At 39.4% G+C, this 14795-nt stretch overlaps 2 protein-coding genes across 4 annotated transcripts in view; one reads left to right on the top strand and one right to left on the bottom strand.

Annotated features, from left to right (window-relative positions):
* Positions 1-9364, top strand: part of SCGN (secretagogin, EF-hand calcium binding protein) — a 49664-nt gene extending 40300 nt beyond the window's left edge. The window contains exons 7-11 of the mRNA XM_065912915.1: positions 201-256; positions 5153-5198; positions 5446-5505; positions 6632-6700; positions 9236-9364. Of these exons, the coding sequence (XP_065768987.1) occupies positions 201-256; positions 5153-5198; positions 5446-5505; positions 6632-6700; positions 9236-9364 (360 nt within the window). The remainder of the gene's footprint in view (positions 1-200; positions 257-5152; positions 5199-5445; positions 5506-6631; positions 6701-9235) is intronic.
* The window catches only part of SLC17A1 (solute carrier family 17 member 1), a 206250-nt gene that overhangs the window by 47609 nt on the left and 143846 nt on the right, over positions 1-14795 (bottom strand). The gene's annotated exons all lie outside the window — the stretch shown is intronic.

Below are 14795 nucleotides of genomic sequence, written 5' to 3'. Positions count from 1 at the left end.
TATCATATCCTCCTCAGCTACTTCTGCCTTCATGGAAAAAAATATTTCTTCTATCCTCTATAGGAAGAGACCTTATGAGTCAGCCTCAGCCAATTTAAATATATAATCAGAAGGACAAATGAGCAAAGCACTTTAATGACTTTCAAAAAGAATTCCCATTACACGTATTCCTTACAGTCCTTTCCCCTTCTGCATTCCAGATGAAGATCTTTGACAAAAATAAAGATGGCCGGTTGGATCTTAATGACTTGGCAAGGTGAGTAGCATGGAAATGGTGTCAGAGATTCAGAAACACGTTCCTAGGAGTTTAATGACAGCACACTCTCCTTTCTGAAAGGTGAGACTTGATCTCCCAGGACCAGTGAATATCTTATGTTCCATGGCAAAGATAATTAAGGTTGCAGATAGAATTAATGTTGCTAAGTAACAGACATTAAAATAGACTATTCTGGAATATCTGGGTGGATGCAATATGATAACAGGGGTCCTTTAAACATGGAAGGAGGAAGCAGAAGATCAGAACCACAGAGAAATTTGTTATATTGCTGCCTTTGAAGTAGAGGAAGGGGCCATAAGCCAAAGAATGCAGGCAGCTTCTAGAGGCTGAAAAACACTAGAAAACAGATTCTCCCCTAAAACCTCCATAAGGAATACAACCCTGTCAACACTGTGAAACACCAGTCAAATCCATTTCAGATTTCTGAGTTCCAGTACTATAAGATATTAATTTGTGTTGTTTTAAGCTACTAAGTTTATGATAATTTGTTACAGCAGCAATAAGGAACTGATTCAATGACAAAAAAAGTTCCAAAATATTTATTCATGGGAAATCTTCTTTCTCTATCCCTAATTCTGAAGTGAAGCCCTATTACTCTATATACAAGCTCCTTTCCAAAGGAAAAAATGTCTGAAAACTGTCTAAGATATGATGCCAACAAATAGATGAGAACAGTATTCCTTGCCGAGTCCCAGGATGTTCTACCTTCTATTTGGCTTAATTTAATTCTCTCTACCCTGGACATCCAGAGAAGCACAATTTTCCAAACTGTTATATTTTTTCTACCTTTCCCTATATATACACATCCATGATTATAAATACAACATAAATGCAAGGTTTTAGTCTTTTGAAACTGACTCAATTCCGCTGAAGTACAATTGAAATTATGCAGAAAAGAGAAATAGGTAACTTTTATTGAATATAACATATATATTATATAATTCACCCTTTAAAAAAGTGTACAATTCAGTATATTTTAGTATATTCATAAGGTTGCTTAACCATCACCACTACTTAATTCCAGAACATTTTCACTAAGGCAGAAAGATATTGCATAACATTAAGAATTATTATCTCCTCCCCTCTCCCACCAGTCCCTGGCAACCACTAATGTACTTTCTGTTCTTATATATTTGTTTATTCTGGGCATTTCATATAAATGGAATTATACAATATGTGGTCTTTAGTGTCTGGCTATTTCACTTAGCAGAATGTTTTCAAGGATCATCCATGCTGTAGCATGTATCGATATTTCCTTTTTATACCTGAATAATATTTCATTTTATGTATATATTGTTTTGTTTATATGTTCATTGGTTGATGACCATGCAGGTTATTTCTTCTACTATTTAGCTATTATGAATAATGAGCCTATGGACACCTTTGTACATGTTTCTGTGTGACCATAAGTATTTGATTCTCTTGGTTATATACCTGGGAGTGGAATTTGGGATTCATATAGTATTTCTGTGCTTGCTTTTCTGAAGAACTGCTAAACAGCTTTCCAAAGTGGATACACCATTTTACATTCCCACCAATACTGTACTAAGGTTTGGTTCTAATTTCTCCATATTCTAATCAGCATTTATTGTTGGCATCATCCTAGTGTGTGTGTTCCTCACTGTAATTTTGGTTTGTATTTCCCTGATGACTAATAATTTTGTACATATTTTCACGGCCATCTGTATATCTTCTTTGGAGAAATGTCCATTCAGATCATTTGCCTATTTTAAAATTGGGTTAATTTTCCTTTTATTGGAAATTAAAATATGTAGCAATATGTGGCAATTCTTTGTAGCATATGTAGCAATTATTTACCTATGCTGGATGCTAGATAGTTATCAGGTACATGATTAGCAAACTTTTTCCATCCATTGTATACATTTCCCTTTTTACTTTCTTGATTGTATCCTTGGAAGAACAAAAGTTTCTGATTTTGATGAGGCCTAATTTATCTAATTGACACTTTTGAACTGTGGTGTTGCAGAAGACTCTTGAGAGTCTCTTGGACTGCAAGGAGATCCAACCAGTCCATCCTAAAGGAGATCAGTCCTGGGTGTTCATTGGTAGGACTGATGTTGAAGCTGAAACTCCAATACTTTGGCCACCTGATGCAAGGAGCTTAGTTATTTGAAAAGACCCTGATGCTGGGAAAGATTGGGACGAGAGAGGATGAGATGGTTGGATGGCATCATGGACTCAATCGACATGGGTTTGGGTGGACTCTGGGAGTTGGTGATGGACAGGGAGGCCTGGCGGGCTGCGGCTCATGGGATCGCAAAGAGTCGGACATGACTGAGCGACTGAACTGAACTGATCTAATTTTGCTTAATTTTACAGAATTTTGTTTTGGTTGTATTTGGCTGCTATGTTCTAGGTGTCATATATAGGAAACCACTGCCAAAATCTAAGCTTCTGAAGATTTATCCTTATGTTTTTTCCTGAGTTTTATAAGTTTTTACTTTTTTTTTTTTTTTAAATATTATTTTATTAGTTGGAGGCCAATCACTTTACAACATTTCAGTGGGTTTTGTCATACATTGACATGAATCAGCCATATAATTACACGTATTCCCCATCCCGATCCCCCCTCCCACCTCCCTCCCCACCCGACTCCTCAGGGTCCTCCCAGTGCACCAGGCAAGAGCACCTGACTCATGCATCCCACCTGGGCTGGTGGTCCGTTTCACCATAGATAGTATACATGCTGTTCTTTCAAAACATCCCACCCTCACGTTCTCCCCCAGAGTTCAAAAGTCTGTTCTGTACTTCTGTGTCTCTTTTTCTGTTTTGCATATAGGGTTATCGCCACCATCTATCTAAATTCCGTATATATGTGTTAGTATACTGTTATGTTCTTTATCTTTCTGGCTTACTTCACTCTGTATAATGGGCTCCAGTTTCATCCATCTCATTAGAACTGATTCAAATGAATTCTTTTTAACGGCTGAGTAATATTCCATGGTGTATATGTACCACAGCTTCCTTATCCATTCATCTGTTGATGGGCATCTGGGTTGCTTCCATGTCCTGGCTATTATAAACAGTGCTGCGATGAACATTGGGGTGCACGTGTCTCTTTCAGATCTGGATTCCTCAGTGTGTATGCCTAGAAGTGGTATTGCTGGGTCATATGGCAGTTCTATTTCCAGTTTTTTAAGAAATCTCCACACTGTTTTCCATAGTGGCTGTACTAGTTTGCATTCCCACCAACAGTGTAAGAGGGTTCCCTTTTCTCCACACCCTCTCCAGCATTTATTGCTTGTAGACTTTTGGACAGCAGCCATCCTGACTGGCGTGTAATGGTACCTCATTGTGGTTTTGATTTGCATTTCTCTGATGATGAGTGATGTTGAGCATCTTTTCATGTGTTTGTTAGCCATCTGTATGTCTTCTTCTTTGACTTTTTGATTGGGTCATTTATTTTTCTGGAATTGAGCCTTTGATACCATTTGGGTTAATCTTTATATATGGTATGAGGCAGAAGTCTATGTGGATATCCATTTGCCACAACACCATTTCTTCAAAGACTATTCTTTCTCCATTCAATGGCCTTGGCAAAAATCAATTGACCATAAATGTATAGGTATATTTCTAGACTGTCTTTTCTATTCCATTGATCCACATGTCTATCCCTACGAGAGTGCTACATCTTATGTTGTAGACTCCACCTTATCTTGATTACTGTTGCTTTGAGTAAATCTTTAATCAGGAATGATTTTCAAAGGTTTGTTCAAGATAGTTACGGCTATTCTAAAATCCCTTGCACTTCCGTATGAATTGTAAAATCAGATTATCAACTTATGCAAAAAAGGCAACTGGGATTTTTATAGTAATTGTGTTGGATAAACAGATAAGTTTGAGGCATATTGCCATCCTAACAATATTAAGGCTAATTCCTGATCACAGATGTCCTTCAATAATATTTCAGTTCAGTTGCTCAGTCATGTCTGACTCTTTGTGAACCCATGGAACTTACTCAAACTCATTTCCATTGAGTCCATGATACCATCCAACCATCTCATCCTCTCTCGTCCCCTCCTCCTCCTGCCTTCAATCTTTCTGAGCATCGAGGTCTTTTCCAATGAGTCAGTTCTTTGCATCAGGTGGTCAAAATATTGGAGTTTTGGCTTCAACATCAGTCCTTCCAATGAATATTCAGGACTGATTTCCTTTAGGATGAACTGGTTGGATCTCCTTGCAGTCCAAGGGATTCTCAAGAGTCTTCTCCAACACCACAGTTCAAAAGCATCAATTCTTTGGTGCCCCTCTTTCTTTATAGTCCAACTCACGTCCCTACATGACTACTGGAAAAACCATAGCTTCAACTAGATGAACCTTTGCTGGCAAAGTAATGTCTTTGTTTTTTAATATGCTGTCTAGGTTGGTCATAACTTTTCTTCCAAGGAGTAAGCATCTTTTAATTTCATGGCTGCAATAATATTTAGGTCGTCTTTGAAAACTATAGATCAATGTTGAAAAAAATCACTAAGTCTTAAGGTCTTTTATACTTTTTCCTAAGAATTTTATTCTTTTTGATACTATTATAAGTGGAATGGTATTCTTGCTTTCTTTTTTGGATTGGCCACTACTAATATATAGAAAAACTGAATTTTGTACATGACCTTGTACCTGCAACCTTGTTGAAATTTTCAAATGTCTATGGTGACTATTAATTCCTGTGAAAGTCTTTCCCTTCTTTAATTTTTGTACTGTATAAATTCCTATTTCCCAAGCACATATCCTATTCTGCAGAATAACTTGGAAATTGCCTGTCCTTTCCTCACACTTTAATTATACATTTTACTTGTAATTGAGAGCTGAAAGATCATCACATGGATTACATTTTTTGTTTTTGCATTTTTTCCTATTTAGGATTCTGGCTCTTCAGGAAAATTTCCTTCTCCAATTTAAAATGGATGTGAGTAGTGACACTTCTCTAGATGGGTTTGTATCATTCATGTTTCTCCACAGATTTCAGAGGGAGGGAAGATGGGCATTTAATTGTCTTGCCTTCAGTTTATTTAGAGACTGACAAAGCTCAGTGCTGGCATTAAGGGATTAAGGATTGTTGACTCAAAGTTTATAAAAGTTGCCTACGACCCTGGAGGAATGGTACAATGGAAGTTTCACATTACTGACTGACATACTACTTTCTCCATACACAGGCTTGTTCCACTGAAGAAAGAAAAAGGGACTTTGAGAAAATCTTTGCTCACTATGATGTTGTGAGTGTGCCTTTTTGATATACTATGCTGGCCATCTTTAGGTAGGAAGCTTGTTTAGTCCCTTTGTGGTGTCATCCTACTCACAGACCCTAACCTTAGGTGATGAACAGCAATCACACATGTGTATTGCTGTGTCAAGGCCCCTTAGCTTCTCCATAATAAAACTTCTGAGAACTAAGTATAAATAGACATAGGGGTATTGATGGAGAAGAGAATAAAGTCCCCCCCCCTTTTTTTTCTATGCCTTATATCCAAACTAAAAGAAAGCTTCTCCTTCTTGGTCTCTATGTTAGTATGCTCAAATACAAAAGCAAATAGTCATACAAAAAACCACACTCAATCTAAAGAAATAGGGGGAAAGTGAATTCATGTTTGTAAAGCTCTTGGAGGAGTTCCTGGCATATAGCAATTACTGTACTAGTGTCTGGGAAGACACACTAAGGGAATGGATTTTTAAAAAAATGTTATGTTAAAGGTTCAGGATTAAAAAACCTTAAAGAAAATGGATGACCTGTCATAACTGAAACTTTAGAGAAGAAGCTGAAATATTTTTAGTATGTATTGTATTTTTATAGGCATTCTTATAAAATGGTTATTTTATACATGAACCATATAATAATTCTAATATGCTCACTCAATCTAGTATCTCTTGAATTTAAAATGTGTTTTAATAATAATTAAATCATTGCTAAATCATAAAGCAAAATCGTAAAATGGCAATATGTCCTTCAAAGGATCAATGAATGTGTAATTAGCACTAGTCTGAACTGAGTCCTGGTATTTGGGAAGTAAATAAAGTTGGTATAGTCTTTAATGCTATTTGTCACAGTAAGGAACTCAAAACTACTGCTTCCATCAAAACTACTGCAAACCATTCCATTGATTACATGAGGGAAGTTACTTAGAGTGAATTCTTTTGATTTATGTGGAGCATGCATGTTCTCTCCTACACAGAGAACATGTTAGAACATGCCATTTCCAAACTTGTTTGCAGTCTCAAAAGAATACTGATTTGGTCTACTTGTGTAACTTATTCTTTAAACTTTTTGACTTAAGAAAATTATATCTGGATTATATTTTGGATCTTTTATCTTTCAAATTATATATTGGATCTTTTATCTTTCAGAGTAAAACTGGAGCCCTAGAAGGCCCAGAAGTGGATGGGTTTGTCAAAGACATGATGGAGCTTGTCCAGGTGACTTCATGAGACTGTGTAGATAGATCATTCTCATCAGGAATTGGGGCTTCTATTTTGATTCCATTGTTTATTTGGGGGGAATCAGTAGGGCCAAAGAATAATGATGCTGATTATCTGATTACCAGATCACCCTTTTCTTTAACCTCTAGAAAACGGTACCCAAGCCTGTTCTCCATCAATGTGTTGAGACACCAAGTCCCTGAGGGAGCAGACGCCGTAATTTCTGCACAAGATTCTTCAAAAGACTGTAGCTCACTTAGCACAGCAAGAAAATCAACACCAACACAACAATCTACATCCTAAACTAGAAAGTGGGAACACAAGACATTCCAGATTCTAAGCACCCACCAAGAAGTAGACATGTAAACAATAATGTTAGAAGCCAAATAAAAGGAATACTAGAGGTGTCTGCCTGGAGACGATGAGAGGTCCTACCCCCAGGTCTCAACAGTCTATTCTCTTCCCTGCTAGATACAACATCTGCTTTCCTCTGTTGACAAGAAGATGGTTGGCAAAAGGGGACGCCTAGAGACCTTAGAAGGGAAACTGCATGCATTTATATTGGCAACTTGTTCTTAAAACAGAGGCCCTCAGTGGTTTCAAATGATTTGTCCTCTGTGATCCAAGCACTTCTGAGCAGTGTCATTTGGTTCTCCTAACTCCTAGTAAGTTATAAAGCATTGAAAACACAACTCAAAAGGTCCAAAGAAACTTCCTTCGCATACCCACATTCATACCCACAAGTGCCTCCCCAACACATACTTCCACACATGCAAAAATATTTCAACTCACTTAAAGGAAATAATTCCTTTTCAGGAAGCACGTTAAGGGGAAAAAAAGCACTTAGAATAGCCTGGTTATTGCATACCTTAGCAAATTAATTTTTGCTAATATGTAAATGACTACCACCTGAGTCTTTTCAAAAGCGTGCTAAAAGGATCCTGAGACAGGGTGCCATTTGCTGCAGAAAGGACTGTAGCCAAAGTGGTTTGAGGATACTGAAGACCAAACATCCCTGCCTTGTAACTGTACAGCAAATGAGCCTTTAATATGGAGCCACAGAGGGTAGCTTGCTGTTTTCAAGACCTCTAGGCCACATTCCCTGGGGCCACTTCTACACCTGCTTGGCACTGATACCCAGGGAGCTATACTCAACAAAGAGAACCTACAGACAATGGGTTACACCTTAGCCTCTTCGTCCACTCACTCAAGATATTCTTGGCAGAGAAGTGAAGTCCACCAAGTTTAGCTTCTGGCCCCCAATTTTCCCCTCCTGATTCTCCCAGAATCCTGACCCACTCTTCTGTTTTCTTCTTGCTGTCTGCCATCTGGCTCCCAGTTCCTGCTGTTCTTTCCCGTTCTCCTGTTAAAACCTTCTATCAGGGTGGATTTGCTGTCAGTCATTTACCATGTGGGACAGTGCCAATTATCTTGTCTTAATATGGTTTTCTAGTTGTAGAATGAAAGGGTTTGTTTCCTATTGCAGGTTTCCTAGAACTTTCTTTGGAAGTGAGGAAACCTTGGGGTGAGGTTAGGTAATGGGAAATGTTTCTGAGAATTCATGAAATCAAATCCTGCAAACTGCTGCCTGCACTCTTTACTCATAACTAGTCCACTAAATGAAGGGTTTGAAAATCAAAGTGTTTGGAAATCTGATTAGTTGGTTTTTCCATTCTCTTCAGAGGCTGGCTTTTAAATTTAGATTCATCACCATTCATATGGCTTTCATTAGGCCAGTTATTCCCCATGAGAACAGTGAGAACTGGTGAAATGAGCACTTAATTGGAAACAAAAGAGTTGGGATCAAAAATGCTCCTGCAACTTCTGGCATTGCCAGATATCTCAGTTCTTTCTGAGCCTCTGTGTTCTAATCTGTAGACAAGGAGTAACCACTTACCTCCCAAAGTTATTGTGAGGGTTAAATAAAATAACCTAGGAAGAATCACTGAGTTCCACCATTGTTCACTTTTGCAGGTCTTCAACTTTACATTTTCCTAGCTGACCTGCATCACAATTCCTTCTTAGCCCCCGAAATATTCCTTGGAATAAATATGATGGGGTCTGTCTGGCTCAACAACATAATTCTTTAGATTTTAATTCATTGCTACCCTTTTAAAAACCAGAGGGGGATGTCAGTATCTCCGCAGGGAGTTAATAAATGTGCCTTCTCTCATCAGTGTAGCGAGATAGAATTTTGGTGACAATCCTCTGCTCTAAGGCAAAATATCTTTATTGTGGTTGCAAAAAAGGCAGGCTTTCTGTACAAACTGCAGATAAGTGATGTAGGAACAGACATTCTCTGACCTGAAGGGACAGGATGAGAACTGAACCTGGCGGCAGAAAACTAGTCCTTGGGAATATTTGGTGGGATGAAGAGATGGAGTCCTCCCTGGAGGCCTGTCTTCAGGGAGGCGCTACCAGAAGGATGGGTGTCCCCTAAGTTTAGTAGGCATGGAGTGGGGGCTGGGTGGCATGAAAGGGTGGGACCACCACTGACTTGCCTACTGACATGTTATTTTTTGTTGTCCTCAGCCCAGCATCAGAGGGGTGGACCTTGATAAGTTTCGAGAGATTCTTTTGTGCCACTGCGACGTGAACAAGGATGGAAAAATTCAGAAGTCTGAGCTGGCTTTGTGTCTTGGGCTGAAAATCAACCCCTAATCCCCAGACCACTTCACCTTTTGCTCTTAGCATGTTTCTGAGCTCCTGCTGGTAAAATTCTATCTGTTCTTTGCTATTGGAGACAGTAGGCAAACTTTCTAACAAATGATGTGGCGTTCTTAGGCAAGGAGAGGGACTGGAGTGTCTTCGTTTGAATGGCATGGTGTTTCCCTGCCTTTACTGTGAAGCTCCCCATGCAGGGTTTCTGTCATTTCCCCCTTGACCCTGGGCTTTCCTGTCCCCCTAAGGACTCAGCTGACCTCCAGGGTCTGCCTGGCTTGTCCTCCCCCTGTCTGAGGAGGTGGGGGCAGCTGAGTCCATCCGTCTGTCTACTTGTGGGCTTTCTACTCAATAGTGTGAGGCACCTGTGGCAGTCTTGTGACTTCTACAAATACAGTTTGAATTGAAAATAAACCTGCAGCTGGTAACAAAGGTGCAGTAATAACTTGTTGTGTTCTGACCATTGGAGGGTTCTACCTGATGGTTGGATGGAGGAACCAGTTCTCTAACTTGGGGTGGGGGGAGGGGAGATCCTGATGGGAGCCACACCACCAATCCTTCCATCATTCTCAGGTGCCCAAATGAGTTCCAGTCAACAGTAGGATTTGCCATTAATCACCCCCATCTCACTGCATGGGGAAGACCTGAACACTCGTCCTGGGCTGGGTTTCACTCTTAAATGCTTTGTGAACTCACCTGGCCAGGCAGGTAGGAACACAAGAAATTTGGAGAAAATCTTTTCCGGGTAACCCAAGCATCTGTTATTCCCTCCAACCATCCCCTTTCCAACAGTTTCCTCTGGCAAATCTGGAATGCCTGAGGACTTCTCCTGTGCCTGTGACTATCAGGGTTCTCTCTGCAGGTTCTTGGCTCCCCCATGGACCAAAGCCTCTGCCCTTCACTCCTGCAACTCTGACTCAGTCCCCCTGAGAGGGAGCTGTTCTCTCCTGTGGCAGAGGCAGAGAGTGATTCCTTGACTGTCCTGACACTATTTTCTATAACACCCCCAACTTGTAACAGACTCTGCATGAATTTCAGGCTTAAGGAAGTGTTATAGGTAATTCAGAAAAATTACAGTTTAGATGCTGATCATAACCCAAGAAATTCTACCACTCAAGAGATTCCCGTCACTGGCACAGATTGGTCATAACCTGGTTCCCTTTCTCTTAGGTGTCTCTTCCCTCCAACATACAGATAATTAGTATCAGTAATTATTACTGACCAATATGCACCAAGAACTTCTGGGTGCATTCTACACCTTAAATAATTCAGTCTTCACCAAACCCTGTGAGGTATATACAATCATGACACCCACCTCAGAGATGAAGAAACTGAGGCAAATAGAAGCTAAGCAACGTGTCTGTGCTTGTACATTTCAGAGATGGGGATTCAGCGAGTGAGTAATGGCCAATTTTCAAATGATGCGACAGAAGAGGGCTTTATCTCCAAAATACCAAACAGCTCAAACAACTCAACGACAGAAAACTCCAACACCTAGTCGAAAAATGGGCAGAGGACCTTGATAGACATTTCTCCAAAGACGACATACAGATGGCCAGTAGGCACATGAAAAGATGCTCAATGTCACTAATTATCAGAGACATGCAAATTAAAACTACAACGAGGTACTGCCTCACACCAGTCCAGAATGGCCATAATTAAAACCGACAAACAAATGCGGGAGAGGGTGCAGAGAAAAGGGAATCTTCCTACACTGTTGGTGGGAACGTAACTTGGTACAGCCACTATGGAAAATAGTGTAGAGGTTTCTTAGAAAACTAAAAATAGAATGGTCATATGATCCAGCTCCCACACCTGGGAATATGTTCGGACAAAACTATAATTCAAAAAGATACATGCACCCTGTGTTCACAGCAACACTACTCACAATAGCCAAAACATGGAGACAGCCTAAAGGTCCATTGACAAGGAATGGATGAAGATTTGTTGTGTGTATACACACACACACACACACACACACACACACACACACACACGTGGTCAGTTTTCATGTACCTTTCAGGAAACCTTGGCCCCTCCCCAGAGGTTTGGTCTCACTGCGGGGTCCACCACATCCCCCAGCAGGACATTTCTCCAAGTCTGGATCACTCAGTGTGGATTAACTCTTCATGGGAGCTTAAAGAGAGTCCAAGAAACAGCACAGAGCAAGCCGAGCAGACAGACTTCTCCTCATTGTCCAAATGTTGAGTAACATTTGTGTATCCAGACATCCTTTAAAGAAGAAACATTTCAAGGGTTGAGATGATCTCAATCCACAAGATGGAAAAAAAAAGAATTGGACCCAAAGCTGACCTATATTCATTGAATTCATGACTTTCCCTTTTATCTGCATGAAGACCACCTTTGAGGTTCACTGCTGCAACCGTGGCTGTATAAATTCTTAGCTGACGGGCCTTAGTGACTTTCTAGAGATGACTGAGGTGGAAATGAATGGGGAAGAGAAGCTTATTCTTTTAACGGCAATTTGTTAAGATTCATTGAGGGCACTGAGATTCTATCAGAAGCTCCCAGGCTTCCTGCCCAATCACAACCTTAGGTTTGGAAACCTTATGTTTCTTTCCCAGCACTCAAAGAAAGGACTGGTAGAGATCTTAAAGTTCAAGAAAGGTGGGTTTGTGCCACTTAAGGAGTAAGTTCACTCAAAGACATTCTCAGTTAGTTTGAGTTAAGTGTTCTATAGGACATTGTGCTGGTGTGTTCATTAATGGGGCCTCCCAGGTGGCGCTAGCGGTAAAGAACCTACCTGCCAATGCAGGAGATGTAAGAGATGTGGTTTCATCCCTGGGTTGGGAAGATCCCCTGGAGGAGGACATGGCAACCCACTCCAGTGTTCCTGTTTGGAGAATCCCATGGATGGAGGAGCCTGGCAGGCTACAATCCATAGAGTCTCAAAGAGTCAGACAGGACTGAACTGACTTAGCACACATGTACCTGTTCATTACTAGATAGTTATCTCAGTCCACTCTGGCTAGTATAACAGAAATACTATTGAGCAGGTGGCTTAAACAACAAACATTTATTTTTCACAGTTCCTCCAACAGTGAAAGAAGCAATGAGGCTCTCTGTAGTCTCTTTTATAAGGGAACTAATCTCAATTATGAGGACTCTGCCCTGTGACCTAATCACCTCCCCAAAGCCCAATCTCCAAATTGGGGATTAAGTTAGGGAAAGGTATGATGGAACCCCCGAGAGCTGTGCTCCATGCCAAATATGCTTGTTCATTCACTCCAAATCAGAAAGGAAGAAGTTAAAATTGTTTGTTTGGTAATGATATAATCTTAAATACAGAAAATCCTAAAGATTCCACCAAAAAACAGTTAGAATAAATGAATTCAGTAAGGGTGCAGTATACAAAATTAAAATGCAGGAGACTGCTGTAACATACAGCAGTTTTATATACTAACAACAAAATATATGAAAAAACAACAAAAAAAAGCAATTCCATTTACAATAGCATCATGAATAACAAAATAGTAAGGAATAAATTTAACCAAGGAAATAAAAGATCTGTACGCTGAAAACACTCCAATGAAAGAAATTGAAAAAGTCACAAATAAATGGAAAGATATACCATGTCTATCATTTGGAAGAACATTGTTAAAATGCCCACACTACCCAGAGCCATCTATCAATTCAATGCAATCCATACCAAAATTCCAATAGCATTTTCCATATAAATAGAAAAAACAATCTTAAAATTTATACAGAACCATAAAAGATCTCAAATAGCTAAAGCACTCCTAAGAAAGAAGACCAAACCTGAAGATATCACACTTCCTGATTTCAAACTGTTTCTACAAAGCTGCAGTAATCAGAATGGTATGGTATGGCATAGACAACAGATACATAGACCAATGGAATAGAACTGAGTGGCCAGAAATAAACCCTCACCTATATGGTCAACTAACATTTGACAAGGGAGCCAAGAATACTCAAGGGAAAGAAGAGTCTCTTCAATAAATGGTGTTGGGGAAACTGGATACGCACATGTAGAAGAATGAAACTGGATCTCTATCTTACACCACTCGCAAAAATTAACTTCATGTGTATTAAAGATTTAAATGTAAAAGCTGAAACAATAAAACTCCTCAAAAAAAATAAGAGAGGAAGCTCCTTGACATTCATCTTGGCAACAATTTTTTTTTGGTGGGGGGGGGGGCGGGATATGACACCAAAGGCACGGGAAGTCTGATTTAACTCAAACTAAAAAGCTTCTACACGGCAAAACAAAAGATTAACAAAATGAAAAGGCAAGCTATGGAATGGGAGGAAATATATGCAAATCATCTAACAAGGGGTTAATATCCAAAATATATAAGAAACTCATACAATTCAGTAGCAAAAACAGTGTGGTTAAAAAATAACATATGCATAAACATTTTTTTCAAAGAAGACATACAAATGATCAACAGGTATGTTAAAAGGTGCAAACATTATTTTAAAAGTAATTAAACATTACTAATCATCACGGAAATGCAAATCAAAACTACAATATCACCTCACACCTATTAGAATGCCCAAAAAAAACCAAGAGGTAAGTGTTTGTACGTATGTACGTATGTGGAGAAAAGCAACTCTTGTGCACTGTTGGTAGAAATGTAAATTGGTTTACTACTCTGGAAAATAGTATAGTGGTTCTTCAAAAAAATAAAAATTATATACATTATACATAGATAAATAGATTTTATAACCTTTTGCCTATATATTACATTCTATTTTGCTTATATTGTCTGCATGATATTAAAGTGAAAAAGAATTCAATTCTATTTACTACATGCTGCTGCTAAGTCGCTTCAGTTGTGTCCAACTCTGTGCGATCCCATAAACGCCAGCCCGCCAGGCTCCCCCGTCCCTGGGATTCTCCAGGCAAGAACACTGGAGTGGGTTGCCATTTCCTTCTCCAATGCATGAAAGTGAAAAGTGAAAGTGAAGTCGTTCAGTCCTGCCTGACTCTTAGTGACCCCATGGACTGCAGCCTACCAGGCTCCTCCATCCATGGGATTTTCCAGGCAAGAGTACTGGAGTGGGTTGAGCGATAGATTTCAATTTCTATAAAATTTCAGTAAAACTGGTGTGGGTAACTAGCTTTACCTTGTCCTAATAATGCAGTATGTGATCAATTAAGCCAAAAATCCTATAAAATCCAGCAGTTTAATTGAACTTAATAGTTGCACAAATAACAGACTTTCTTACTGAACTCAGATAAGACTAGCTATTTAAAAACAAACAACCACTTCAGAGGCCCTAGTACCAGTACATAGGCTTTTAGAAAGTTCTGCTTTTTGACTGCTTGACTGCCTCTCGATTGTGTGTGAGTTCTGAAGGCTTGTAAGTTTTAGAAATAGCAATAGTCAGCATATTTCTGCTTTATTCAGATAAACATATGAGTCTCAGACTTTTAGGATAATTA

Source organism: Muntiacus reevesi, chromosome 20 (assembly GCF_963930625.1).
Source record: "Muntiacus reevesi chromosome 20, mMunRee1.1, whole genome shotgun sequence".
In the NCBI taxonomy this organism is placed as follows: Eukaryota; Metazoa; Chordata; class Mammalia; order Artiodactyla; family Cervidae; genus Muntiacus; species Muntiacus reevesi.
Note: the sequence above shows the minus strand (reverse complement) of the source record. Positions and strands in the feature narration are given on the sequence as shown.